The sequence below is a fragment of the Biomphalaria glabrata genome, chromosome 13 (genome assembly GCF_947242115.1).
Source record: "Biomphalaria glabrata chromosome 13, xgBioGlab47.1, whole genome shotgun sequence".
NCBI classification, from domain to species: domain Eukaryota; kingdom Metazoa; phylum Mollusca; class Gastropoda; family Planorbidae; genus Biomphalaria; species Biomphalaria glabrata.
In genome coordinates this window covers 30932033-30958816 of record NC_074723.1, presented here as the reverse complement: position 1 = coordinate 30958816, position 26784 = coordinate 30932033, and the positions used below count along the sequence as shown (strand labels likewise).

General features: G+C 36.6%; 1 protein-coding gene across 1 annotated transcript; it reads left to right on the top strand.

The window, feature by feature from the left end:
• Positions 1–5130: 5130 nt before the first annotated feature.
• LOC106051223 (fibrinogen gamma chain-like) lies at positions 5131–23689 on the top strand. Its single transcript, XM_056007979.1, has 6 exons — positions 5131–5273; positions 6851–7315; positions 9050–9129; positions 12309–12366; positions 19317–20198; positions 22771–23689. Exons 4-6 carry the CDS (start codon positions 12333–12335, stop codon positions 23412–23414), a joined length of 1560 nt encoding a protein of 519 aa, XP_055863954.1. The 5' UTR covers positions 5131–5273; positions 6851–7315; positions 9050–9129; positions 12309–12332; the 3' UTR covers positions 23415–23689.
• Positions 23690–26784: the final 3095 nt, after the last annotated feature.

The window sequence follows — 26784 nt, the reverse complement described above, 5'->3', positions numbered from 1 at the left end:
AAGGAGAATGTGCTCCATAATACCTACTAGGAGCTTGCTGATAGCTGGAAGTTCATGAATACTATGTTGTCCTTGATTTGATGATTCTGAAAACTACCATTTCTGAAGACTTGAGCATTATTTCTATAATTTAAAAAAATCTTTTCAGGAAATATTGTGTTTATAATATTAAGAAAGTGAAGATAATATTATTCTTACTAATATTATTGTTATTATTATTATTAAAATAGAAAGCACATCATTACAATATTCACTTGTCAATAAATGTTAGCATTATTCAATTTTTAGTTACATGTTCAGACTATTAAATTTTATTATTTAAATTATAGCAACTTTCTCTTTCAGTCAAGCTTAAGATACATTCCTGTAAAAAGTCTATAATAATAAGTTAATACTTCACAAAAAAAAGTGTTTGAATGGTTTTCATTTGTTTGTACATCAAATATGTATTAATATAATTATCATTTTTAGATGAAACATTAAATACTGAAGATGACCATTTCAATTTCTGATGTAGGCCTATTCTCATTTCATAAAACAAACAGAATATTATCTGAAATTTCATCCTTTCATGGTAACTGTAACTGGCTTCATAAAAAAATGGATTGATGACTTGGTTGACTATACATTTTTGTATAAATAATGCATCAATGAATGTAGCTTATACTTCTTATCTTCTTATCTTATATAATACAGACGTTACTTCAAAAAAAGAAGATGATTACGTCCTACGCGTCATGCATTTAGTCATGCATATTAACCAATGACTTAAATTCTGCCAAGTCACTGGTTTTCCTGGCTAGCTCAGGCAACCCATTCCATGCTCTAATAGCACTAGGGAAGAAGGAGTATTTGTACAAATTTGTCCTAGCATATGGGACGAGGAGTGTGCCTTTTTCTTTGTGTCTTTCAGAGTATTTTATTAAATTTTGTTTTTGTATTTGAAGATTATGGTTCAGTGTTTTATGTATTATTGCTACTTTACTTTTGAGCCTTCTGTCCTGAAGGCTTTCTAAATTTAGTGATTTTACTAAAGGTGTTACTCTAGTCAAATGTGAATATTCGTTTGTTATGAATCGCACTGCTCTACTGTTCTTTTCCTCATCTTAAAAAGTGCTGACTGATAATTTGCTGTTGCATTTTGTTTTCATAAGTCAATGACTCATGATACTCTAAATGACAAATATCTTCTACTCATTACAATAGCACATTTCCATGCTGTTTGTCTAAGTGGAAGCAGATAAAATTTGTTCCTCTATTTGCTGTAAAATCTCAAAATTCATGAGCAGCTGAAAAAAAAAAAAAAAGAAAAGAAATTCAAACTAGTTTAGACATGTTATAAATATATGTTACAAATATATATATATTTGCTAATAAAAAATGTAAGACTACTTTATGTTACAACAATGGACAGCATCTTTAAAGCTGATTTCAATGCAATCACAAGAAATAATAATTTCTCTACAATTAGGCCTGCTTTAATTTTTTTTTTTAATGTAAATAAATTTTATGCATAGGATTAAATATAACATGTACTTAAGGAGATTTTTTACCTATTATTTCACAATTACAAGTAATTTAAAGTGATACATGTATTGGAAGTAGTATGCTCCTTAAGTAAAAAAAAAAATGCATTATAAAAAGTTTTCGCTTTAAATAAAATTTCTCTTGGGTGACTTGAGTAGAAAGTAATAGAAATATGAACTTCATTTAGCAATATGCTCACACTAAGCAGAAGTGGTTTTTACTAGTGAAAATTGTCTGTCCAAATAAGCTATTGAAACTACTGTCAGCTTCACATGATAGGAACTGTAAAGTTTGACAGTTCTTCCTCTAAGACTTTTAGGTACCGGTATTATCTATCAAGAGCAGGGTAAAACAAGGATGGGTTTTGGCCATCAACACTATTCGGAATTGTTTCGTCTGTAATCTCATAGCGCCTTGGAAGATGGAGTATATATCCACAGTAGATCAGGCTTCTTAAACTGGCTTGACCAAAACGAGGAGACGACATTAGGGAACTGATGTTTGACGACGATGTGACTTTCACTACCATTCGCAGTCATGATTACAAAGGCTAGTCAATACTTCGACAGCTGCAGGTCAATAGTTCAGTCTTACAATAACTCTCACCAAGACAGAAAAAAGGGCATAAAAAGTCAACATCATCAAACTCCATTTGAGTGAGGGCTTGAGAGGCTCAAATCTTCTCTTGCAAAATCTCTGGACAGAAACCCTGCTGTATTGCGTAGTGCATATATGTCACCATACAGATCGAGAATTTTTGGTTTAGCTCTGACCTGTTGAGACGGAGATCAGCAAGTCTGGGGCAGTCAAACAGAATATGAGGCACGGGGGCACCGGGATTCGAAATTTGGCCATAGCCGTGAGTGGCGTGAGAAACATGAGGCAACAGGACAGTGGCCTGTCCTGCACTGTGTTATAATAACTTGCCATAAAACATCACAGAATGTACTTTTTCTATTTTATCAACGACACCATCTAAATGCCAAACATACTTTTCTTACATTTTTCAACTCGGAGAAAATTTTACATCTAGACTTATTACCTTTACTTTAGGCCTACACATAATATATGACTTTTTTAAAACTTATAAACGAAAAGTCATTTTAGCCTATTATAGTAAGAGCATATAGATCTAAATGTGCCGGGTTATCCTTATGAATAAGTCTTACTATTTGGTTTATATAGCCTATATATATATAGGCTATGCTCTCACAAGAACCTCAATTCAATCAATGTCGTAAACAAGAAAATACACGAAATACAGGCTTGTCTAATTAGTCTATATTGGCTAAGAAAATCAGCTATAAAGCTTTACAGTTATAGATCTAAGTCAGAAATTGATTTGTGCACACTTACCTCTGTAACTTCTTCTTTAACAATTCAGTTTGTATTCATGATTTGCTGTAAAAGTGGTGGTAAAAATCTTCGGGAATGGTTTCTTTATATAGTAAAAAAAAATCTACCGGAAGTCAATTTACCACGCAACCAAGGACGCCTCCGTGAACGGGACTTGTTTATTGAAGAATATAGGCCTAGTGCGTAGAGTTGGCAGTCCATGTAATATATAGTCTATGGTTTTCTCTATATAGTTTCATGCCAAAAGTTCGGGTATGTTTTATGGTGCATTTCACAACTTAAAATACTTTTACAAATATGTGTAAAGATCTGGCAGAAATAAAACCACTGTTCAATAAAACTGGAAATTTTGTTTCATAATGTGGTACATTTGTAGCGTGCTATTTCATGTGTGACTCCAACTTTTCTAGATTTTATACTTGAGAGCCAGCACGTTTGAAAATTTAATCACAAATATTTTTATATCTTTACACCTTCTAGTTTAGGTCTACCTTTCATCTCTACATTCATTTCACCAATTTGGTTTAAGCGCAACCGCGAATTATTTTATTTACATTAATGCAGACAACAGACTTTGTATTGCATTTAACCTATGTCTCCTCTCCTGGCTTTAAAAAATTAAACAAAATAAAGCTTAATTCATTCTCAATATTTATTTTGTATAGCCTTTTATAATATATTATTATTACATACTACATATCCAGATTTTTCATGTCATTAGACCATGACTAGATCTATCACGAACTATTACATGATACCACCGACACCGTCTAGCCCAGCGGTTCTCAACCTGTTATACTCGGCGACCCCTTTTTACAATCCTCCAATCTGCCGCGACCCCCCTACACTCTCACATACATCAATAGAAGATTAGACAATATACAATCCATATTTTCGATGGAATTAGGCGACACTTGGCTAATCGTCAATCGACCCTCAAAGGGGTCGCGACCCACAGGTTGAGAAGCTCTGGTCTAGCCGGAAGTGACCTTCTGACCTGATTACCTTTGCGATAGAGTGCGCGGTGCTGCCACTTGCGTAACATTCTTCAAAAGGGTTCTTCGATGACAAGTTTTACCCAGAAATGCAGTAATTAATTTATCGTAATTAGTTAATTTTATGTCTATAGAAAAAAGGGATACAACTCTTCTATTTTTGAGAGATATTATAGAAACTGTATAATTGTTTCCCATATAAAGGCATATTTTTAACAAAAAAGTAATAATGTAATATTTTGCATATTATTTCAATTTCATGAAATAACGAAAGTATGAAAAATAATAAGTTAAACGAACAAAATATAAAGCATGTAGCCTCCCTTGCACATTATAAACCCCATAAATTAATCTAAAGAAAGACATCATACACATTTGTTGTTAATTAATTTTTAAATTCCATCACATCAGTTAATAACATTATATATAAATAAACTTTAAAAGTAACGTCTGCTAGGATATTCATGTTGGTCAATAAGTCTATGACTGTAAATATATACAGCAGCGGTTCACAACCTTTTAAAATCGGCGACCCCTTTCTACAATCCCCACTCTGCCTCGACCCTCCTCTCCACACACACACACACAGCAATAAAAGAGTAGGCAATAGCAATCCTTAATTTCAATGGTCTTAGGCGACCCCTGGTAAATGGTCAATCGATTCACAAGGGGGTCGCGACCCACAGGTTGAGAACCCCTAGTATAGAGAGACCGTGACTAAAAAGGTTATGGATTGTTCATTGTTTGAAAATGAAAACTAAATATTATACAAAGCCAAAGTAGAAATAAATGTTTTTTCTTTGGTTAAATCGTTTAGAATATAAGAAATAGTAGAAGAAAAGAACAGAAATAAATTAGCAGACAATTCTTTAAAGTATATGAACTTTGAACTCCCATTTATCTTTTAAATAGTTGTAACTAAAGACATGTACGCCCACTTTTTTTGTCATTACTCAGCTTTTTTTGACCACCTAGCACGTTCTCCTTATGTCCCACCATCCTGTCCCCTACTTTGTAATCATTTCACTGGATGGGACTATAACGTGTCAGTGTTTACGGCCGCGTCCATCTTTGTTGTGTCTCACTCTTTCTCTCATTATCTCAACTCATTACGTTACAGACTAGTACATATCTTGATTATTGTTCAAGTCACACTGGTCAAGGATTTCTCTCTGGTCACGCTTGTCCTATTAACTACCAGGACGTTATGTTGACTTAGAGATGTTGTTGTAACTTGAACTGATAAGAAAGTTTCCTACAGTCTGAGACATGAGCTTATCACTTGTCTTTTAACTATATAAACCAGTATTGTCTCCCTTGTTTTCACTGGTACCACAATGGCCTTCTTTCTACGTCTGGCTCTGTGGGCGTCTTTAGCTTTCTGGTCAGCTTCAGGTCAGTCCATTTAGTTCTTCACTTTGTATAAGGGCAGTCAAGGCTTAGTGGGATCAGGTTTAAATCTCGGTGAAATTTGGGATTTTTAATTTTATATTCTCTAAGATGCCGCAGAACTCTAATAGGTAACTGTCTTAAGTTACTTAGGGCTAGGTTGGTTGATCATACGGCTGGCTTCAAGGACATTATCCTTAATCGTCGGCCACAGAAACAGACCATAGGAATAGATGATTTTTTTATCAACTGATTTAACAGCCTTTAAGATCACACAACCTTTAAAAAATATGTATCTTTTTTGTTTCTATAAATTACATTCTTGAAAATTCTTGAAAATTAAACTTTTATAAATGTATATGATGTCAGATTAAAAATTAATTTTTCTTTAAACCAGAAAATAAAAGGTTAGAAATTAAAAAATATAATGCATCAAGATATTTTTTAAATACAAAAAAAATATTTTCCTCTTTACAAAAACATAAAAAAATATCCTGTTCATATTGTCATTAGTAGCTACATGGATTAGTTCTAAAGATATTGTTATAACCCTATTGGCGACGCGATAGGGTTAACTGTGTGTGATCAGTTGACATATGTGGCACAGGTCAGTAATACTGTTTAGCGTGCTATATCGAAGGGCAAGGGACAGTACTGGCATGAACTTTGCACGTGAATAGGTCCCGAGTTATGGTCATCTAATCATAAGCCTGTTAGGACAAGAGACAGAGTGTGTACGGCAGTGCAGTTCAAAACAGGATATCTCCGGAGACCGGGACTGTGAGTCTGCCATGAAGTCGGTCTTGGTGGAGTTCTCAAGTGTTATGTACGAGTCCAAGAAGAGATAGAGACAGTAGAGTTAGCCGGTGATGTGCAGTGTAGCATTAAGAAAACTAGTTTAAAAAAAAAGATTTATGCACTCACTTGTTGATATATATTAGATTTCTCTCTTTGTCAAATAAAATATAGCGATATGTTTCATCTCAAAGCCAAAAAGAGAGGGGTTTTTTTTTTAACTTTAATAACAAAATGTGTTTCTACTCTTCAGACGAAGTTATTGCCTTTTTCGAAAGAAGAAAATTAAACCTTAGATAATTATAAATAATAAAATACAAATAACTAATTTATCACTTTAGATTAAAAAGAGGGGCGCTGTGATTGTGTGGTTGGCTTTCGAACCTCGGCTTCTGTGTTTGAATCTTGGTAAAGACTGGCATTTTAAATTTTTGGGATTTTCTGGGCGCCACTGAGTCCACCTAGCTCTATTGGTACCTTACTTTATTTTGTGAAAGTGAAGGCAAGTCATCGTTGTGCTGACCGTATGAAAACCTGCTCGTTAGCCGCTGGCCAATTGGCAGATAGCCGTCAAATCATCTGCCCTAAAAATCTCAAGGTCCACTAGATAAATTTACATTTATGTGTATATCATGAGCATAGCCAGGGGGGTGTTTAAATTTAAAAGTAAATCAATTTTGTAATAGAGGTTGCATTTGAACTATATGATGTTTAATTATTTTTTTATTATTTAAACTATATGAGCAAGTGAAATTTCAATTTGATATAAAAACTTTTACTATTTTCAGAACTTGCGCTTGATGTCCAGCCCAGCGTTATATCACCAGAGATAACAAGACAACTTGTGATCAACTGTTCTATAACCAACAACGAAGTTCAACATCTTCGTGTTCTTAAATCTCTAACTCTTTCTCGTTATAATGAGACAAATAGAGAGTTTGAAGATCTTTTTCTATTAAACACTTCGACACTGATTCTTAAGCAACAATCAAATCTAAGAGTTTCATAAATCAGTTACGGAAATACGCATATAACCTTAACTTTATATAATCCATCTCAGTTTGACGCTAAAGTCTATAGATGTAATGTCACCGGAGACACTGAAGAAGGGACGAATATTTCTTTGTATGCTAAGAAGGCAGTAGAATATGAAACAAACTCGACCGCTTTAATTGAAGAGATACGACGTTATAAGAAAAATGAGAACTTTCAATGTTCTTTGAAGAAAGATGAGAACTCTGATGTTAATCAAAGTAGGATGGAATAAATATGAAAACTGTATCTATCTATCTATCTATCTATCTATCTATCTATCTATCTATCTATCTATCTATCTATCTATCTATCTATCTATCTATCTATCTATCTATCTAACTATCTATCTATCTATCTATCTATCTATCTACTTTATAAAGTAGAAAGTATGTTTGTATGTATGTATGTATGTATGTATGTATGTATGTATGTATGTATGTGACAATTAGAAATCAAAACCGTTTGACCAATCTTGATAAAAATATACAGAAATGTTCCTTGGGTACTAACTTAGACCGTAGTGTATGTATTGTAGCCCTAAATCAGACTTAAGACACTCAAAAAAAAAAACTAAGTTGTCCGACTTTATTAATGCAATAGTATTATGGATCTAGGCTTTGTTTACAATGTTGACATGCGAAAAGATCGAAAGGATTTAGATCTAGATATAAATTTAAGAATTACACTATGCGCAGATAGTTTTTTACTTTGACACATGAAAATACAAAATATAGTCTATTGATTTCATTATATAATAAAATTAGGCTTCTAATTTGTGTTTCAAAAGCATTTTTACATAAATTCGTTTCTTATATCTACGAATTCAGAACGTCATGACTTTCTTATAATACCATTCATTAAACAAATCGGGTAAACCCGTTTTAATTGTACTTTATACCTATTCATCTATCGCTTCTTTCGTTTTTTAAACATATGAATGTATCGGCTTCGGGTAAACCCATTTTCGCATAACTACTTTTATTTTCGTAGCGAAAGAGAAAAAAAACTTGAAAGAATCATTAGCTAAGTTTAACATACATTTAAATCCGATTCAGTAAATTAGTAAACACAAACTTAGACCCGCATTGCGCGGGTAATGTCAGACTAGTATATATATATATATATATATATATATATATATATATATATATATATATATATATATATATATATATATATATTGTTATAAACCTGGTGGTGGCACAGATGGGGGTGGTGTGTGTGTGTGTAGTCAGCCAACGCCAATCGCCCCAGGCCAGCGCTAGATGAGCGGTCGAGCGTGACGAGTTACGACGGTCAGCCGAGACGAGTTTCAACATGACGGTTCGGGAAGGATCGGCGTCGTGAACACAGCTCAGGAGCGTCACGAGAATTGTAGTCATCTGACCACCCAGAATGGTTGAGCGACGTTCTGTCCGATTCGAGAAGGCCAGTAGGGACCCTATATAAAAGAGCGAAGGTATCAGAGACCAGTCAGTCACAACTTCCCGATCTACAATTCGTTACAACGGCTCAGTACAAGTCCGAGACGAGACAGAGAGACCAGTGCAAGAGTTGATACGGCGGAGAGATATTTGTACAGTCTTGTGTTACGTGCTGCCAATTGTACAGTGTTGGCTGTTATTTATTGACATTAAACTATTACGTTACTTTGAAGCCCAGAGTTGTCAAGTTCTTTAAGTTGGTGGTGTCGTTTGGTACCATTTGCAGCGAGAATGGATAGGGAGATTCGTAACAATATATATATATATAGTTATTCTTAAAAATATTTGGTATGTTATATTGTTAGGTAATCATGTTATTCTTTTTGCCAGAAGCATCTCAGTAGAGAGACATATCTATTAGTGAAACTAAATTTCTTGTTATTAAACTTTGTATATGCATTTGGTAATGTTGAGATTATAACATAAAGAAGGAATTAGAAAGTAAACTATTAAATACTTTATTTCCAGGATCAAGACTTCATTTTTACGGAAGTTCTGAAATTATTAAAGAACTAATTGAGCCTTTGACAGTAAAATGTTTATATAAGGTAATTTTTCAATATCATTATGTTTCATATTGACTTTTAAAAAGTAAACCCATTTCTGAAATTATGAATATCCTGTATTGAAACCAGCCTCCAGAAATGTTCACTTCAGTCAATTATTATCATTTTATAACATAGACACATATTCTTTTTTCATTAAATCGAAAGTAAAATGTATATATTCTATAAAAGTTAGTGGTAATGTCTGGCACTGCATCGCTACCCAGAGTTAAGTGATTACACGTATCCCCTACTACGTGTCTTCCAATGCCTTATCATATTATCTTCACCTTTTTAGAGGCCCCCGAAAGGGAAAAAGACGCTATTAGTTTTGTGTGAAATGTCTGTCCCTCTGTCCGTCCGTCCCGTTTAGATATCGTAAACTAGAAAATATATTGAAAATCCAACATCATAATATTTTAGTCCATTCAAAGTTCTGATGCAACGGCTACTTTTTTTTTTTTCTAAAAGCGAAAAATATTATTTAAAAAAATCATTAATGCAAGCAATTTTATCAAAAAAATAAACTACTTTTACAACTATTCACTATTAATAGTGATAAACACTGGAGGCTCTTTAGTAGAGAAACCATCCATTTGCTATATTTGTAACACATTTTATGATAACGGTTTTTGATGTATTTTTAAATTTGTATTGCTAAGTTAAGTCATACTAACTACAATAATTACACACAAAAATATTTACTTTTTTTGAAGGAGAAAAAAATCTATTTAGTATGCATATAAGTTGGACATAATTTAAAACAACAATTAATAAGTATTTTTTATATTATCGCGTGAACTGCAGTGCCAGTAGTGATGGGAACTAAACTAACTTTTAAAAGCTAAACTAAAACTAGTTTTCAACTTGAATAAAGTAGTTAAACTATTAGTTTATCATGAAGTTCAAAAGATAGTTAAACTAAACTAAAGAAAGTTAATTAAACTATAACAAACTTTTTTTTTTTGGGGGGGGGGGGTGGGCGGGGTTGAACTAGATCTATATAGATATAATTATCCGACTGTCGTATGCCTACGGTTCAATCTTATTCTTTTAACATCCGAGTAATATTTATCTATAATAAAATCAGTAATAAGGAATATGTTTCTTACATAAACGTCAATCCACAATACAATAAAATGTCTAAATAAATATGTGTGCTTGTATTTTTGCCTTGAATTAAAACCTTTAGAAAATAATAATACTCTTTTTTTTTTAAATATATTAACTTATTATATAAGGAAAAATCTTACTTATACCGGTAAAGTTTAAAATCTTATTTAAATAACACAGATTTAGAATTTCAAATTTAGATCTAGTAACCAAAGAAATAGGAACGGTATCGTTGGAGTTTTAAGAAACATTTGACCTGTATAACTATTTTATAGTGTAAAATACATGCTTGACTATAACCATGCCGATGTGCTATTTTCTTGTCTGACCACTAAAAATACAACTAAGACTATTGCATAACCGTTAAACGCGCAAGAGAAAAAAAACTGGGTGATCATGTTATTATGGACTGCACACTCAAAACACTATATTGACCTACACGTGTACGTCTATCTGGCCAGGTTGTTAAAATCATCGGGCACACTGTCTATTTACTTTCTGGGCAGGGAGAATGTATAACTACTTTAGTGTAAAGATATATCTACGAACATGCTTGACTTACCACGATAGTGTTATTTTCTTGTCTGATCTCTCCACATTAAACAAACATTATTGCATAACGCTTAATGCAGGGTAGTCTTACAGTATTATCGACTACACACGTACAGTCAACTAGGCCTACATGTGGTCATGTGTATGTCTAGCTGACCAGGTTGTTGAAATCAGTTGGACACAGTCTATTTACTTTATGGTCAGAGAGGGTGTGGATTAAGATTTTTTTTCTAGAGTTGGTTACCCTAATGCTTTTAGATCTATATAGGCCTAGCTGTTGATTTAGACTTAATAGATCTCAATAATAAGTTTTAAGACTATAAAAGGGTGTACTTGATGTTCCTGCAGTTACAAAAATTTTGTTTGCCGTAAATGAATTGATTAAAACCACTAAATATTGACCTAACTCACTAATCATATTCCCACTAGAAACAGAAATTAAACACCTCCACGTGGCTCACAAAACAATTCGGAACAACCTCATTCATAATACTGCATAGAAGCTTTTGGCAAAAAAATCTTTAACATTTTATAATACTGCTACTTTCAAGTGCAAATATTTACTCCCAAAACTTCTATCAGGATCTTACGTTACCCTCTTCAAATGCAGACTGTCTAAATAGACCCTCTTCAAATGCAGACTATCTAAATGCATCATTTTTTTGATAATCAAAGTTATTGATATCACATGACCAGAAAACAGGGAGTGCGTTTCAACCCTGACCACATGTCGAAAAGTTTTACAAATTTTAATTAAACTTTTTAGTTAGTAACAAAAAAAAATTAGTTAAACTACGATTTTAACTAAACTTTTTTTTCTAATTAAACAATGGCCTTAACAAATTTTTTTTAGTTAAACTAAAAGTTTCTAACTTTTTAGTTAACTTTTGCCCATCACTAAGTGCCAGTCGATAGTTATAAGACACTTAACTAAAGGAAACACATTTTTTTTTATATTTTTTTTTCTTTGGGGCATTAGAGATTGACCATTTACAAAGCAATTAGATCAATCAGATATTCATTATAAGACATCAGTTAGGCAAGGTTCAGATTTAACTTCACATTCACTTTCACCTATCCTTTGGTTTGCTGAACCACTTGGGTGCCACACTAGATCTGTCAACCTTCTTCTCCATTCTTCTCTGTCATTTGTCTTTGATAAAATTTAATTCTGATGTTCTTTCTGAAAATATTGATACCTGCCTTTTTATCTGCCTGGGTGGACCACTTCGAGGGCCGATTTTGAGTTTGTGTTTTCACACAAACTGTCTTTGTAACCTTGTTTCTATATTATATTTAGCTTTGTGCTACTTTAACAATGCTAAATGCAATAACCATGAATCATCAACCACGATAAAGAAAATATATGTTAACAACAAAGTAGGAAAACAATGTTTTATATTTTAACTATTTTTTCTCTTCATTATTAGTCAAATACATAGTTTTTTTTTTTTTGTTTTTTGTTGAAGTATTTAAAAGCAAAAGCACTCATAGAAATAATTTGTATTCTTCCACAGACTTTAATTCAAGGTCAAAATGAAATGTCTGCACTTCAATCTTTGTATATACTTCATGGTAATTTTACATTTTCAACTGTTTATGTATTTTTTGGGGCATTTACTTATTTTATCTGTGGCACTTTACGTCTCGAGAGACGATCTTTTCCCTTTGCAACTTCTTGTGTGACTAAAGAGGCCAATCCTTGATACACAGCTGCGATCGCAGATTGGGCAGATATAATTACCAGGCGCCGTTGCATTTTCATCCTTCTTTCTGTTTCTGTTGTGTATGACATCTGCAATCTGTGACCCTTTTTTTATGCTCTCTCTCCATGTGAATCTGTCCAGTGCCACCTCTTCCCAGTTGCCAGTGTCGATTTTGAAGAGCTTCATGTCGCGTTTGCATACATATAACGTAAAAGTGGGCGACCAGCGGCTCTCCTGCCTTCTATTAGATCGCCATACAGGATGTCCTGTGGAAGTCGACCTACGAACATTGCCAAGCCAGCCAAGGCGTCTGCTGGTGATAACAGAGCGGATGTCCTAGCACCCTGCTCTTTGTAGCACTTCCTCATTGATTATCTTATCTTGCCAACTTATTTTAAAGATCCGCCGTATGCATCGAAGGTGGAAGACATTCAGCTTTTTTTCCTGCCATGAGTAGGTTGACAATTTTTCACTTCCGTACAGCAAGGTGCCCAACACACAGGTCCGGTATACTAGGGCTTTAGTACTGCTAGTCAGCAATATGTTGTTCCAGACTCTTTTCTGCAACCGTGACATGGTGGCCATTGCCTTGGCTATCCTGTTGATTATGTCTTTATTGACTCTTTATCCAGTAGAGTGTTGTTGGATATGATGGAGCCAAGGTAACAAAAGTGATCAACAATTTCTAGTGGTTGGCCATTAATGCTTACTTGAAATGCAGTGTTTATGTTTTGGACAAGTATCTTAGTCTTGCTTTGACTGATGTTTAAGCCGAACTTCTGGCAAGCTGCATATAGTTTGTCAACCATGGACTTTAGCTGAATATCAGAATCAGCCACAATAGCTGCATCATCAGCATACAGGAGTTCCCTGACGAGTAGCTTCCTAACCTTGGTTTTTGCCCGTAGCCTTGATACATTAAATAGTTTTCCAGAGGATTTGGTATGGAGAAACACACCTTCGTTTCTGTCGCTGTACGCATAATGCAGTAGACAGGAGAAGAATATGCTAAACAGAGTAGGTGCGAGCACACACCCCTGCTTGACACCACTGCAAACCTCAAAAGGTGCTGATTGGGCTCCATTGAATTTGACAGTACATTTAGTTTCCTCGTGAAAACACTCAATAAACATTAGTAGTTTGGGAGGGCAACCTATTTTCCTCAGGAGTCTGGAAAGGCCATGTCAAAAGCTTTAGACAGATCAACAAAAATAATGTAAAGGGGTCTGTCTCTTTCTCTGAATTTCTCCTGCAGTAGGCGTAGAGAAGATATCATGTCTATAGTGGATCTACCACTCCTGATTTCACACTGAGACTCTGGGTAGACTCTAGAAGCTATCACTTGCAGCCTGGATAGTGCCACTCTTGCAAAGATTTTGCCCACTATACTGTGGAGAGAGATACCTCCGTAATTGTTGCAGTCACTCCGATCCCCTTTGTTCTTGTATATAGTGACTATAGTTGCGTCACGCATGTCCTGTGGGACATGACATGTTTTCCAACAAAAGTAGAGGAGAATATAGAGTTCAGGGAGCAGGAGTGATTCGTTGACCTTCACTACTTCCACTGGGATACCATCACTCCCAGGAGATTTTCTATTTTTTATGCAGTTAATTGCTTTTTTTAAGGTCACTAAGGCTCGGAAGCTCATCTAGGCATTCCAGTACTGGAAGATCTGGTAGAGATGACAGGGCGACATCGTCTACTGTATTCCGTGTGGCGTAGACTTCGAGGTAGTGTTCTGTCCAACATTCTAGCTGCTTGGTTTGAACTGTAATTTTTTCTCCTGATTTGGATAGAAGGGGATCAGGTTTAGATACTGTTGGACCCAGGGCTGCTTTAATGGCATCAGAGCTTTGCTATTTCGGTTCCCGGTCATTTCATCCCCGGTCACTTCATCCCCGGTCACTTCATACCCGGTCATTTCATCCCCGGTCACTTCATCCCCGGTCACTTCATCCCCGGTCATTTCATCCCCGGTCATTTCATCCCCGGTCACTTCATCCCCGGTCACTTCATCCCCTGGTCACTTCATCCCCTGGTCACTTCATTCCCCGGTCACTTCATCCCCGGTCATTTCATCCCCAATTAAATATTTTATATATAAATATGATTATGAAATGAAATGAAATGAAATGAAATGACCGGTCACCGCTATTTCCTGAGTAGAGACTGTCTTGGATTCTGTTGCATGTATCCCTTCAAAAAGTTGTTAACACATTGTCTGGCCATTTGTTTCGCCTCTTTATTAGCACTTTTGAAGGCCTCCAAAGATTTTGGACTAGGCTTTGTCTTGTGAGCGAGGTGTGCAGATCGCTTTTTCTCGATGCAAGGTTCCATATGTGCTAACGTATTTTATACAAATTAAATTATATGTTTAAAGTAGTAAAATTGTTTTTACTAACACCTTTTGTTTAAAAATAGAAATAATAGAAAATAATAAAGAAATTGTCTGTCCAATGGCTGTGTGAAGCGTCTAGTGTGGTAGCTTAACTTGTTGCCACCGCTGGCTAGCATCTGTGAAAGGGGAGCAATTTTGTAAGTCTCTCTTGCCAGTACATAGCCTCTCCACAGCAAGTCCTATGCAGTACCTCCTCGTGGTGGCAGATGGAAACTGAGGCTGCGAAGCTTTAGGCTAAACTGCAAGGGTCTCGGAGGAGGTTTGGCCCCAAGATGTGAGGCAGGCATGGCCCGTCGGCGTGCGGACACGCCCTGTTGCCCACAAACCAAACCCCTAGCTATAGGTCAATAGCCGCACTGCCTTGTGTGTGTGTCCCTGTAAGGTCTAAGGCTAAGGGAGTAAACCCTAACAGAAAATCCGGTCCTGGAGCCCCGTAGGCGGGGGGACAGTAGTAAGACTACTGCTCTCTGGCAAACTCCTGCAGCCACCTGTCCCCAAATTGTGATGGCTCGCCATCCCTTTGGACCCGGTCAGTATGGAAGAGAGGCGGTTTCTGACGTGTGGGCAGCCCAGCACTCGCAAATTTACCGCCCAGGCTTTCCCCCAGCAATGGAGAGGTCACTCCATCTCTGACAGTAATGTCTTTGAAAAAACACGGAGAGTGGTAGTTACCGGTGATAAGTTCCTAGCTGATTGGCGTAAGCTGGAACGCCAGGGACCACTCTTGACGGTAGGAGGGGCTTTTTAGCCTCACTGGATAGCTACTGCCTGCCTTAAGCCGAGCAGCCCTCGGACAATAAAGTGCTATCCCGCCACAGCTTGCCGCACCACTGGGTGCTTGGTGCTAAGACAAAATCAAAAAGCAAGCTGCTCACCCGCACCTGCAAATAAAATGAAAAGAAAACCCTCAACATTAATGCGTTTAGCAAGCTGGAACATACGGACAATGTGTCCTGGCTTCAATACTGACCCTGAACTCGTCACCGACATGCGACAAACAGCTATCATCGACAGAGAACTCAGCAGACTAAACATTGATGTGGCCTGCCTGCAAGAAACCAGACTGGCAGACAGTGGATCCCTTACAGAAAGCAACTATACATTCTACTGGCAAGGAAAACCAGAACAAAGCCCTAGAATACATGGCGTCGGCTTTGCAATAAGAAACAGTCTCGTCCCCTGCATTGCAATGTTTCCCATTGGCAATGAAAGAGTAGCACACATGAAATTTGCATCACCGCAAGGCAAAGTTAATATAATCTGTGCTTACTCACCAACCCTTGCTGCACCAGAAGAGGACAAAGACAGATTCTTTCAAGCTCTAGAGGACGTAATTAAAAGTATTCCAAAATCCGAGCACCTCTATATAAATGGAGACTTTAATGCCCGTGTTGGTGATGGAAATGACGCATGGCCAAAATGCCTGGGACCTCATGGTGTTGGCAAAATAAATGACAATGGCCAAAGGCTACTCGAGTTCTGTAGCTCTCATGAACTGTGTGTAACAAACACATTCTTCTCTGGCAAGGAACGCCATAAAGTCTCTTGGCAGCACCCACGCTCAAAAAGGTGGCACCAGCTTGACCTCTGCATCACCCGAAGGATGGATCTGAAAAGTGTCATCCACACCCGTTCATACCATTGTGCGGACTGCAACTCAGACCATTCACTAGTGCTAAGCAAAATCAAACTACTTCTCAAGAAGGCTTACACTTCCACTCAACCCAGAACTAGGCGAATTAACGTCAACCATGTAGGTGACCCAGAGAAGTGTGCACTCTTTGGCGAGCTCCTGAACAGTTCAATCCCCTCGTTAAGTGATGAAGAAGACATCTCTATCAGATGGGAGAAATTAAGAGACGTAATCTACAATTCGGCAATCACCGCCTTTGGGCCTCAAAAACACAAAAATGTAGACTGGTTTGAGGCGAATCTAGCACATATGGAACCTTGCATCGAGAAAAAACGATCTGCACACCTCGCTCACAAGACAAAGCCTAATCCAAAATCTTTGGAGGCCTTCAAAAGTGCTAATAAAGAGGCAAAACAAATGGCTAGAAAATGTGCTAACAATTTTTGGAGGGATACCTGCAACAGAATCCAAGACAGTCTCCACTCAGGAAATAGCAAAGCTCTATTTGATGTCATTAAAGCGGCCCTGGGTCCAGCAGTGTCTAAGCCTGCCCCCCTTCTGTCAAAATCAGGAGAAAAAATTACAGATCAAACCAAGCAGCTAGAACGATGGACAGAACACTACCTCGAAGTCTATGCCACACAGAATACAGTAGACGATGTCGCCCTGGCTTCTCTACCAGATCTTCCAGTACTGGAATGCCTAGATGAGCTTCCGAGCCTTAGTGACCTCAAAAAAGCCATTAACTGCTTAAAAAATAGAAAATCTCCTGGGAGTGATGGTATCCCAGTGGAAGTAGTGAAAGTCAACGAATCACTCCTGCTCCCTGAACTCTATATTCTCCTCTGCCGCTGTTGGGAAACAGGTCATGTCCCACAGGACATGCGTGACGCAACTATAGTCACAATATACAAGAACAAAGAAGATCGGAGTGATTGCAACAACTATAGGGGTATCTCTCTTCTCAGTATAGTGGGCAAAATCTTTGCTAGAGTGGCACTATCCAGGCTGCAAGTGATAGCTTCTAGAGTCTACCCAGAGTCTCAGTGTGGATTCAGGAGTGGTAGGTCCACTATAGACATGATATCTTCTCTACGACTACTGCAGGAGAAATTTAGAGAGAGAGACAGACCCCTTTACATTGTTTTTGTCGATCTGACTAAAGCTTTTGACATGGTCAGCAGAAGTGGCCTTTTCAAACTCCTGAGGAAAATAGGTTGCCCTCCAAAACTACTGAAGTTAATTGAGTGTTTTCACGAGGAAACTAAATGTACTGTCAAATTCAATGGAGCCCAATCAGCACCTTTTGAGGTTTGCAGTGGTGTCAAGCAGGGATGTGTGCTCGCACCTACTCTGTTTGGCATATTCTTCTCCTGTCTACTGCATTATGCGTACAGCGACAAAAACGAAGGTGTGTTTCTCCATACAAGATCCTCTGGAAAACTATTTAATGTATCAAGGCTGCGGGCAAAAACCAAGGTTAGGAAGCTACTCGTCAGGGAACTCCTGTATGCCGATGATGCAGCTATTGTGGCTGATTCTGATATTCAGCTACAGTCCATGGTTGACAAACTATCTTCTGCTTGCCAGAAGTTCGGCTTAAACATCAGTCAAAGCAAGACTAAGATACTTGTCCAAAACACAAACACTGCACCTCAAGTAAGCATTAATGGCCAACCACTAGAAATTGTTGATCACTTTTGTTACCTTGGCTCCATCATATCCAACAACACTCTACTGGATAAAGACATAAACAACAGGATAGCCAAGGCAATGGCCACCATGTCACGGTTGCAGAAAAGAGTCTGGGACAACATATTGCTGACTAGCAGGACTAAAGCCCTAGTCTACCGGACCTGTGTGTTGAGCCCCTTGCTGTACGGAAGTGAAACATGGTCAACCTACTCATGGCAGGAAAAAAAGCTGAATGTCTTCCACCTCCGATGCCTAAGGCGGATCTTTAAAATAAGGTGGCAAGATAAGATAACAAATGAGGAAGTGCTACATAGAGCAGGATGCCAGGACATCCGCTCTGTTATCAGCAGCAGACGCCTTGGCTGGCTTGGCCACGTTCGTAGAATGCCAGTAGGTCGACTTCCACAGGACATCCTGTATGGCGATCTAATTGAAGGCAGGAGAGCCGCTGGTCGCCCACTTTTACGTTATACGGATGTATGCAAACGCGACATGAAGCTCTTCAAAATCGACACTGGCAACTGGGAAGAGGTGGCACTGGACAGATCCACATGGAGAGAGAGCATAAAGGAAGGGTCACAGATTGCAGATGTCATACACAACAGAAGCAGAAAGAAGGGTGAAAATGCAATGGCGCCTGGTGATTGTATATGCCCAACCTGTGATCGCAGCTGTGTATCAAGGATTGGCCTCTTTAGTCACACAAGAAGTTGCAAAGGGAAAAGATCGTCTCGCGAGACGTAAAATGCCACATACATAATAGAAATAAGGATTTACATGTATTAAAAAAATATATGGATAGATAGATAGATGAATAGATAGATAGATAGATAGATAGATAGATAGATAGATAGATAGATAGGTGGATGGATAGATAGATAAATAGATAGATAGATAGCTAGATAGATAGATACATAGAGCTCTACAGTCACATAAACGAGAACAAGCATGACCTATATGACAAAAGGAGGGGAAAAAAAGAAATACATTTTTATATTAAAATTTGCTTTAGATACATATGTATAAATATAACAGACTCTATTTTGTGTTTGCTTTAATGATATACATTTAATTCATTTCCTTTTTTCAGAGACTAATGGTGTCATTGCATATATAAATAAACAACAACCCGCTATTACAACCATCCAAGAAAGTAATTTGAAAAATGTTGAAGGTGAAATCTTTGACAACGAATCAAAAGATTCCTATATTCAAGTCACATGGAACGATTTGAAACATTCAGAATCTGGAAAATATTTTTGTGAAGCTCATATCAATAATCCAGATGGAATATTTAAAAAGCTTAATGAAATTATTACAATAATAGTACAAAGTCCAACCCCTGATGATTTAATCAAAGTAATTAAAATACTACTAAGAAATTCTAGAGTAGACAAAGAAAGTCTCATAGGCAATAAACAGGAATTAAAGACTATTAAAGAAGATTTGGATATTAACATACGCAATATTACAAGCATTAAAAAGGATTTGAATGCTAAACAAGAAAATATTACAAGAATTAATGAAGATTTAAATACTAAGCAACAAAATATTACGTGTCTTAAAGATGATATAAAATCTACTAAACAAGATATTGTAAGCATTAAGAAAGTTTTGGATACTATGCAAGAAAATATGAAGAGCCTTAATGAGGACTTCAACACTAACATACAAAATATTGCAAGCATCAAAAAAGATATGAACACTTACAAAGAAAACATTTTAAGAATTGAAACAGATTTGGATAGTAATAAACAAAACATTTTAAGTATTAGGAGAGAAGCGGACACTAATAAACAAGACATTATAAGACTTAAAGAAGATCTGGACACTAAACAACAAAATATGTTAAGTATTAGAGAAAATGTTAATACAAATAAACACAACATGAGCATCTTTCAAGAGAATCTGACCATGATGGTAGCTAATTTATCAACAGAATTAAAAAAAGTACAAGACCAGATTCACAAAGGTACGACAATTACTCTTTAACATTGAACATTGATCGTCTTTGATAGTCTTTATAAGTCATATAGTTTAAAAAACATCATTTTATTTTGCTTTGCTGTATTTCTTTATTTATGTAAAATAGATACTAGAAAGATGGGAGAGTTGCAATAGGAAGGTGGGTGGCGGAAGATTTCGGCCAAAATATTAAGTGAGTGTTCAATGTGCAAGATGCAATAATAAACAAGCATCTTGCTGACAAACATCAAATAGACTTTGAAATATTTCGAAACGTCGATGAATGTATGTAGGACTATGTCCTAAGCCCTAAGGTGTAGCGTGAAAAGTCGGAGGAGAACCGGTTATCAAATTCACTGGTAAAATATATATTGTTGGAAGGGTCAGTATTTTAACGCGTGTCAATTCGATGCAATAGATAATAAAATTCTTAAGTTTTTTAAATAGGGCGTGAGAGCAACGAAAGTAGATAAAAAAAAACAACAAAAGTAATATCGAATCAAAAACACAGGCCAGAAATAAATGTAATTTGGAATATATATATATATATAATTACATATTGTTATGGCGCGATTGGGAAGTACTTAGTCAGAACGAAATATCAGTCGACGTAAACAGACTACTTCCAACTTCCAGGACAACGTAGAGATCACCATCATCAAACTTCATTTAAGTGAGTACTTGAGAGGCAAAAAGCCTCTCTTGCAAAATCCCTGGACAGAAACCCTGCTGTCTTGCATTGTGAATACATGCATACATAGAGATAGGTGGTATTTTTATTAATTAGACTTGTTCGACATTCAGTATCAGCGTCTAGTAACTTCTATTAATTGTTCGGCCTTTCGCCGGAGTTATGGAACTACTTTGAGTGTTACCTCCACATTTCCAAATCAGTTAGGTTGGAGACGGCGAAGTTAAGAGATTCCAAGAACGCAAAGCATTTCTTAGATCTCGTTCTATAAGAAATGCTGTGAAGGTGTAGCCATGTACTGGTTATCTAATGATGTTCTACAACGATTTTAGAGGGCGTCAGAACCGCTGCTGACAAACAGGTTAGAAGTTAGAAAAGTAGGTATAGCAACATTGGACTGAACAAACATGAGAAAAACATAATTTGTTTTTATTGCCATAACATGGGCATGTGGATAGAGATTTTTGGAGTAGGGCAGAACAGTCTGAACAAAAGATTGCGAGTTTGGAGATGATTGAGGAGATGACTGCTGTTGTTGTAATCACAAGTCAAGCATAGGTAGGTGGAAAAAGAAATGTAAACTTCATTTTGAGAGAACAAATGCATGGGTCGTGCAGATAGCCAGTCAACCATAACGCTTTACGAAGGTATCATTGACATACGTTATAAATAGACATTGGTTTAATTATTTAGATCGTTATAAATCGGCTGGTCTAGTGCGCCTGTCAGAACTGGGAACATGCTGTCTAGAGTTAGGTTTAGACAGTGGAAGCTACATGTACATGTAACTGTGGATGTAGTTAATTTTATACTTTGTTGTTTGGGGTTATAATTAGTTGGCTTAGTTGTTTATTTATTAAATTATTTATCATATATGTAACTGTATGACTGGAAAGAGCTAAATAAGGTTATGATGTATTTAAATCACGGAAAGATAGTTCCTGTAAGTAAAATTTCGCATATTTTTATGTGATCATGATCCTACATCAGTGAAGAGTTATGTCACTTTGGAACAAGTAAGTGGAAAGAGAAAATCAAATACACTTACTGATGTCCGAAAAACGATAGTGGGAGAACGATTAGTGATAAATTGTTAATTTATTGTGCTAGGTCAAATGTCTCCTCTGTCGAGTGATAGAAAACGGTGTAACATCTGGGACATAAATCGACAAAATTATAACTAGACATACCCTACTGTGTCAACGCGAAAAGACTCTGTGTACTGTTACCCGAACGCATAACATTAAACATTACAGCCTCATGACACTTGCTGTGAAAGATAAATGTGTACTGAAGAATTTGATTTTGGACACTGGAAGAGAAATTGAAGTTGAAATCCAGAAACAAAGACACAAGTTGTCTATCTTTGTTTTCCATATCTTTCGGCCCTTGCACAATGTAAGACGATAGGTAAACAATTGACTGACATTTTTTAAGTTGAAAAGGGGGGGGAGTAGTTGTTATGGAACGATTAGGAACTAATTATTTGTTTCGGAAATAGGGAAAGTTTTGACTTAGTGACAATAGCGTGGCTTGTAATAAAAATAATTGTTTTTACATACAAAACGAAAGATCAGTCGACTTAAGGAGACACTTCCAGAACTACGTAGAGATAGGTAGCATTGTATGAAAGTAGAGAGTTTCCTTATATTCGACTGTTCACCTCATTGTTATTAAACTTGATTGACATTCAGTATCAGCGTCGACTAACTTCTTTTGATTATTAGTCTTTCGTCGGTGTTATTGGATTACGTATTACGTTGAGAGAGTTACCTCCATTTGGTTTATTTGCATAAGACTGTGTATTCCTCAAGTATTTTATTATTTATTATTTAATCTACTATTTATGTCAATAAATGAAATTGCATTTCTCTTTCTTGTCTAACAGTCAACAAATTACTTCAGTTTTTACCTGAGCCACCCACGTCATGTCGTAACGTTAGCAGTCCTCAAGCCCGTGCCATTGTGACGTTATCTTCCGGGCTAGAAGTCATGTGTGATACCAAGACAGACGGTGGTAGATGGATCCTCATTCAGAGAAGAATCAACGGAAAAGTAGATTTCTATAGAGGCTGGAAGGAGTATCGTGACGGCTTTGGAGATTACAACATTGGGGAATTTTACCTGGGGAATGAACATATTTTTAATTTAACTTCTACTAGACAATATGATTTAAGAATAGATTTAGAATATAACAACAAGACATACTTTGCGCAGTACGAAAACTTTAAAGTATTGAGTGAGACAGAGAACTATAAACTACAGATAGGAAAATATTCAGGGAATGCTACTGATAGTTTATCAATTCATAACAACATGTTCTTTAGTACTTTTGATAGAGATAATGACAAGTACAGTGGGAACTGTGCAGTAATATATTTAGGTGCCTGGTGGTACAATAAGTGTCATGATTCCAATCTTAACGGGAAATGGGGTAGTACATCTTCTGGCGTTGGACTAAACTGGTATCGTCTAACTAAATATCATATTAGTGTTTCTTTTAGCGAGATGAAAATAAAAGAAAGAGAATAAAACTTATGCTTTGATAAATTCAAAGTCTTGACCTACACTCAAAAGAAAAAAAAAGTATTGCTTCATTTGTTGTGTTATTGTATTTTACTATTTATTTTTAATTAAATATTTTGATGATTTGTAACTCAACTGAGGGGCTTAGTTGTAATGATTATACTTATTTTACATTGAAAGTTTTTTGTTTTGTTTTGTTTTGTTTATTACTAAACGTAATAAATCTTTATTTGTTTAGGATGTTTGAAGTTGTACGAGTCCATTAAAGATACTTAAATAAATTATTTCATTTATTTATTTATCATTTTATAGAAGGGAAATAAATTCTAAATCTATTATTCTCTTTTCGTACGTGAGAAAAGTCACTAAATAACAAGAAACTTATTTTGTTATTCAGTCGTTGACTAGTAGCTTCAAAAAGCTAATTAAAATCGATAATATTTTTTTTTTACTTTTAAGGTTTAAAATATATTTGGAAAATTAAAACCTACAAAACCAATAAATAGTGAATGCCTTTTAAGTACAGCCAATTTTCTTCCCAACTAAGGAGTTGTGCATCGTGTTGTGTGATTTACATTATTTAACGGCCTACCAGATTCAAATTGGAAGTTAATTATCTTTAACTTTGAAGGAACATCCGAAACATGCAAAACAAGAAAATAAAACGGCAAAGGAATATTTGAAACATTATTACTTTTGACAATTAAAATAAAATCACATCTTGAAAATTCTTAGCGATTAAGCGGCTCCGACAGGGATCGGACGGGGATCGCCTCTGACTTTGTGTGATAACACAAACTTTTTTTGTAATCTGCTTCTTTATTTTCTTTATCTTACAATATTTAAATTTATTTTTAGTTTATTCGAGAATAAGTTTAAAGTTAAGGTTTTTATTTCCTACATATACCTCGTTTGGGAAATGCGGTGGCTGCGTGGCAAAGTGCTAGGCTTCCGACATGGGGGTCACGAGCTTGAATCCTAGTAAATAGTGTGTTTTTAGTTTCGGGATCTTTAGACGCCTCGTGGTAAACCCAGCTCTAATGGGTATCTGACATTTGTTGGAGAAATGTTGGATTGGTTGGTCTTTGTACTGGCCACATAATACCCTCGTTAAACGTGCGCAACAGAAACAGATGGTTTTTGCATCATCTGCCCTATAGATTGCAAGGTTAATATGGGGTAATATATACCTCGATCACGAAAATTGTAATAAAAGCTGTTTATATTGGACGTTATCACTAAAGCGTCTGACTAGGAAACAGCTGGGACTTACTGTGTGCAGTTTGCATAGCATAGTAGACTATATCTATTCCTATCATTAATTGGACTCTTTATGTTTTGCCAATTTTGATAGGATGTAATTATCGAGGTCCCACCTAAATGTTGCACCGTTCGCAAAAAAAATAAATCATTACATATAATAACATTTGTAACACTATAGAAAACATTGTCGTAGTCAAGATGAGCTGCTCGGGATAGCGATTTTATGTTGGTAAACAAATTATTTGAGTCAAAGCTTAGTTTTTTGTTTTCTATTCTATGCATTGAGCAGAACTATTTTTGGATCAAGAACACGTCGTTAAGTTGTACGTTCACTCCAACTGATTAAAATCTGTCGATTGTGTTTTACCGTGACGTAGTTCAAAATAGAATTAAACTTTCGAATGTAAAATAAACTATTTAATATGATTTTTGAAGTGAACTAAATTTCACATTTCACACCTGAGATCTATGGGACTGATGAAGTAAAGGTCTTTTGTTTCTGTGGCCCACGGTTAACACGGGTGTAATGTACCTTCACAATGACCAAACGCTTTCACTTTCTTCGACTAATGTCAGCTGGTTGGACTCAGAGGCGCACAAGGATCCCAAAATTAAAAATTCCACTTTTCACCAGGAATTGAGCCTGCACGTGTTGTTCAAAAGCCAAGCCTCAGGTAGACATATGTGCAGAAGACAAGCCTCCGGTAGACATATCTGCAGAAGACCAAGCCTCCGGTAGACATATCTGCAGAAGACCAAGCCTCCGGTAGACATATGTGCAGAAGACAAGCCTCCGGTAGACATATGTGCAGAAGACCAAGCCTCCGGTAGACATATGTGCAGAAAACCAAGCCTCCGGTAGACATATGTGCAGAAGACCAAGCCTCCGGTAGACATATGTGCAGAGGACCAAGCCTCAGGTAGACATATGTGCAGAAGACAAGCCTCCGGTAGACATATGTGCAGAAGACCAAGCCTTCGGTAGACATATGTGCAGAAGACAAGCCTCCGGTAGACATATGTGCAGAAGACCAAGCCTCCGGTAGACATATGTGCAGAAGACCAAGCCTCCGGTAGACATATGTGCAGAAGACAAGCCTCCGGTAGACATATGTGCAGAAGACCAAGCCTCCGGTAGACATATGTGCAGAAGACAAGCCTCCGGTAGACGAATATGCAGAAGACCAAGCCTCCGGTAGACATATGTGCAGAAGACCAAGCCTCCGGTAGACATATGTGCAGAAGACCAAGCCTCCGGTAGACATATGTGCAGAAGACCAAGCCTCCGGTAGACATATGTGCAGAAGACCAAGCCTCCGGTAGTTATATGTGCAGAAGACCAAGCCTCCGGTAGACATATGTGCAGAAGACCAAGCCTCCGGTAGTTATATGTGCAGAAGACCAAGCCTCCGGTAGACATATGTGCAGAAGACCAACCCTCCGGTAGACATATGTGCAGAAGACCAAGCCTCCGGTAGACATATGTGCAGAAGACCAAATAACACACACAAAACAATAGGATGTCAGATTTTCTTACATCTAGTTTTCCTTTTCAAAATAAGCCTGCATTTTCCATCATATCTCTATTTTCCTCCTCCTATTTTCAATGCTCGTGTGGAACAGTGTGCTAGTGCTCACCATGTATATCAGCGCGGGGACAGATCGTGACATTTAAAAGAGAGTAACGCCCACCTAAATACATAATCCCTATTTTCTTTCGTAAGTTCAAGTTGAGAAATGTCGTTCATATTGAGAATTGAGACTGACACATTTACTTTATTAACAGCAATATAACCCATTGACATATAATCTTAACAGTATGTCAATCCATAGCAGTTGATCTTTGTGCCAACTTTCCTTTATTACCGCCCATTAATAAAAATAATAATCTCATCTATAAAAAAGAAAAAGCTGCTACCAATATTGACATCGACGTACCACTATCTTATAATTTAAAAAAAACTGAGCTGGAAAAACAACGAAAATATGGGAACTTTGGCTTGGAGATAAAGCGTTTATGGAATTTTTCTAAAACAACAATATACCCCATTGTTATATCAACCGAGGGAATAATATCAACTAACCTCACAGATACCTTCAAGGCCCTTGGCAT

Coding starts and splice junctions, on each gene's coding strand:
- LOC106051223 (XM_056007979.1), top strand. CDS start 12,333: ATGTCTGCACTTCAATCTTTGTATATACTTCATG. Junction 12,367..19,316: donor ATCTTTGTATATACTTCATG/GTAATTTTACAT, acceptor TCCTTTTTTCAG/AGACTAATGGTGTCATTGCA. Junction 20,199..22,770: donor ACAAGACCAGATTCACAAAG/GTACGACAATTA, acceptor CTTGTCTAACAG/TCAACAAATTACTTCAGTTT.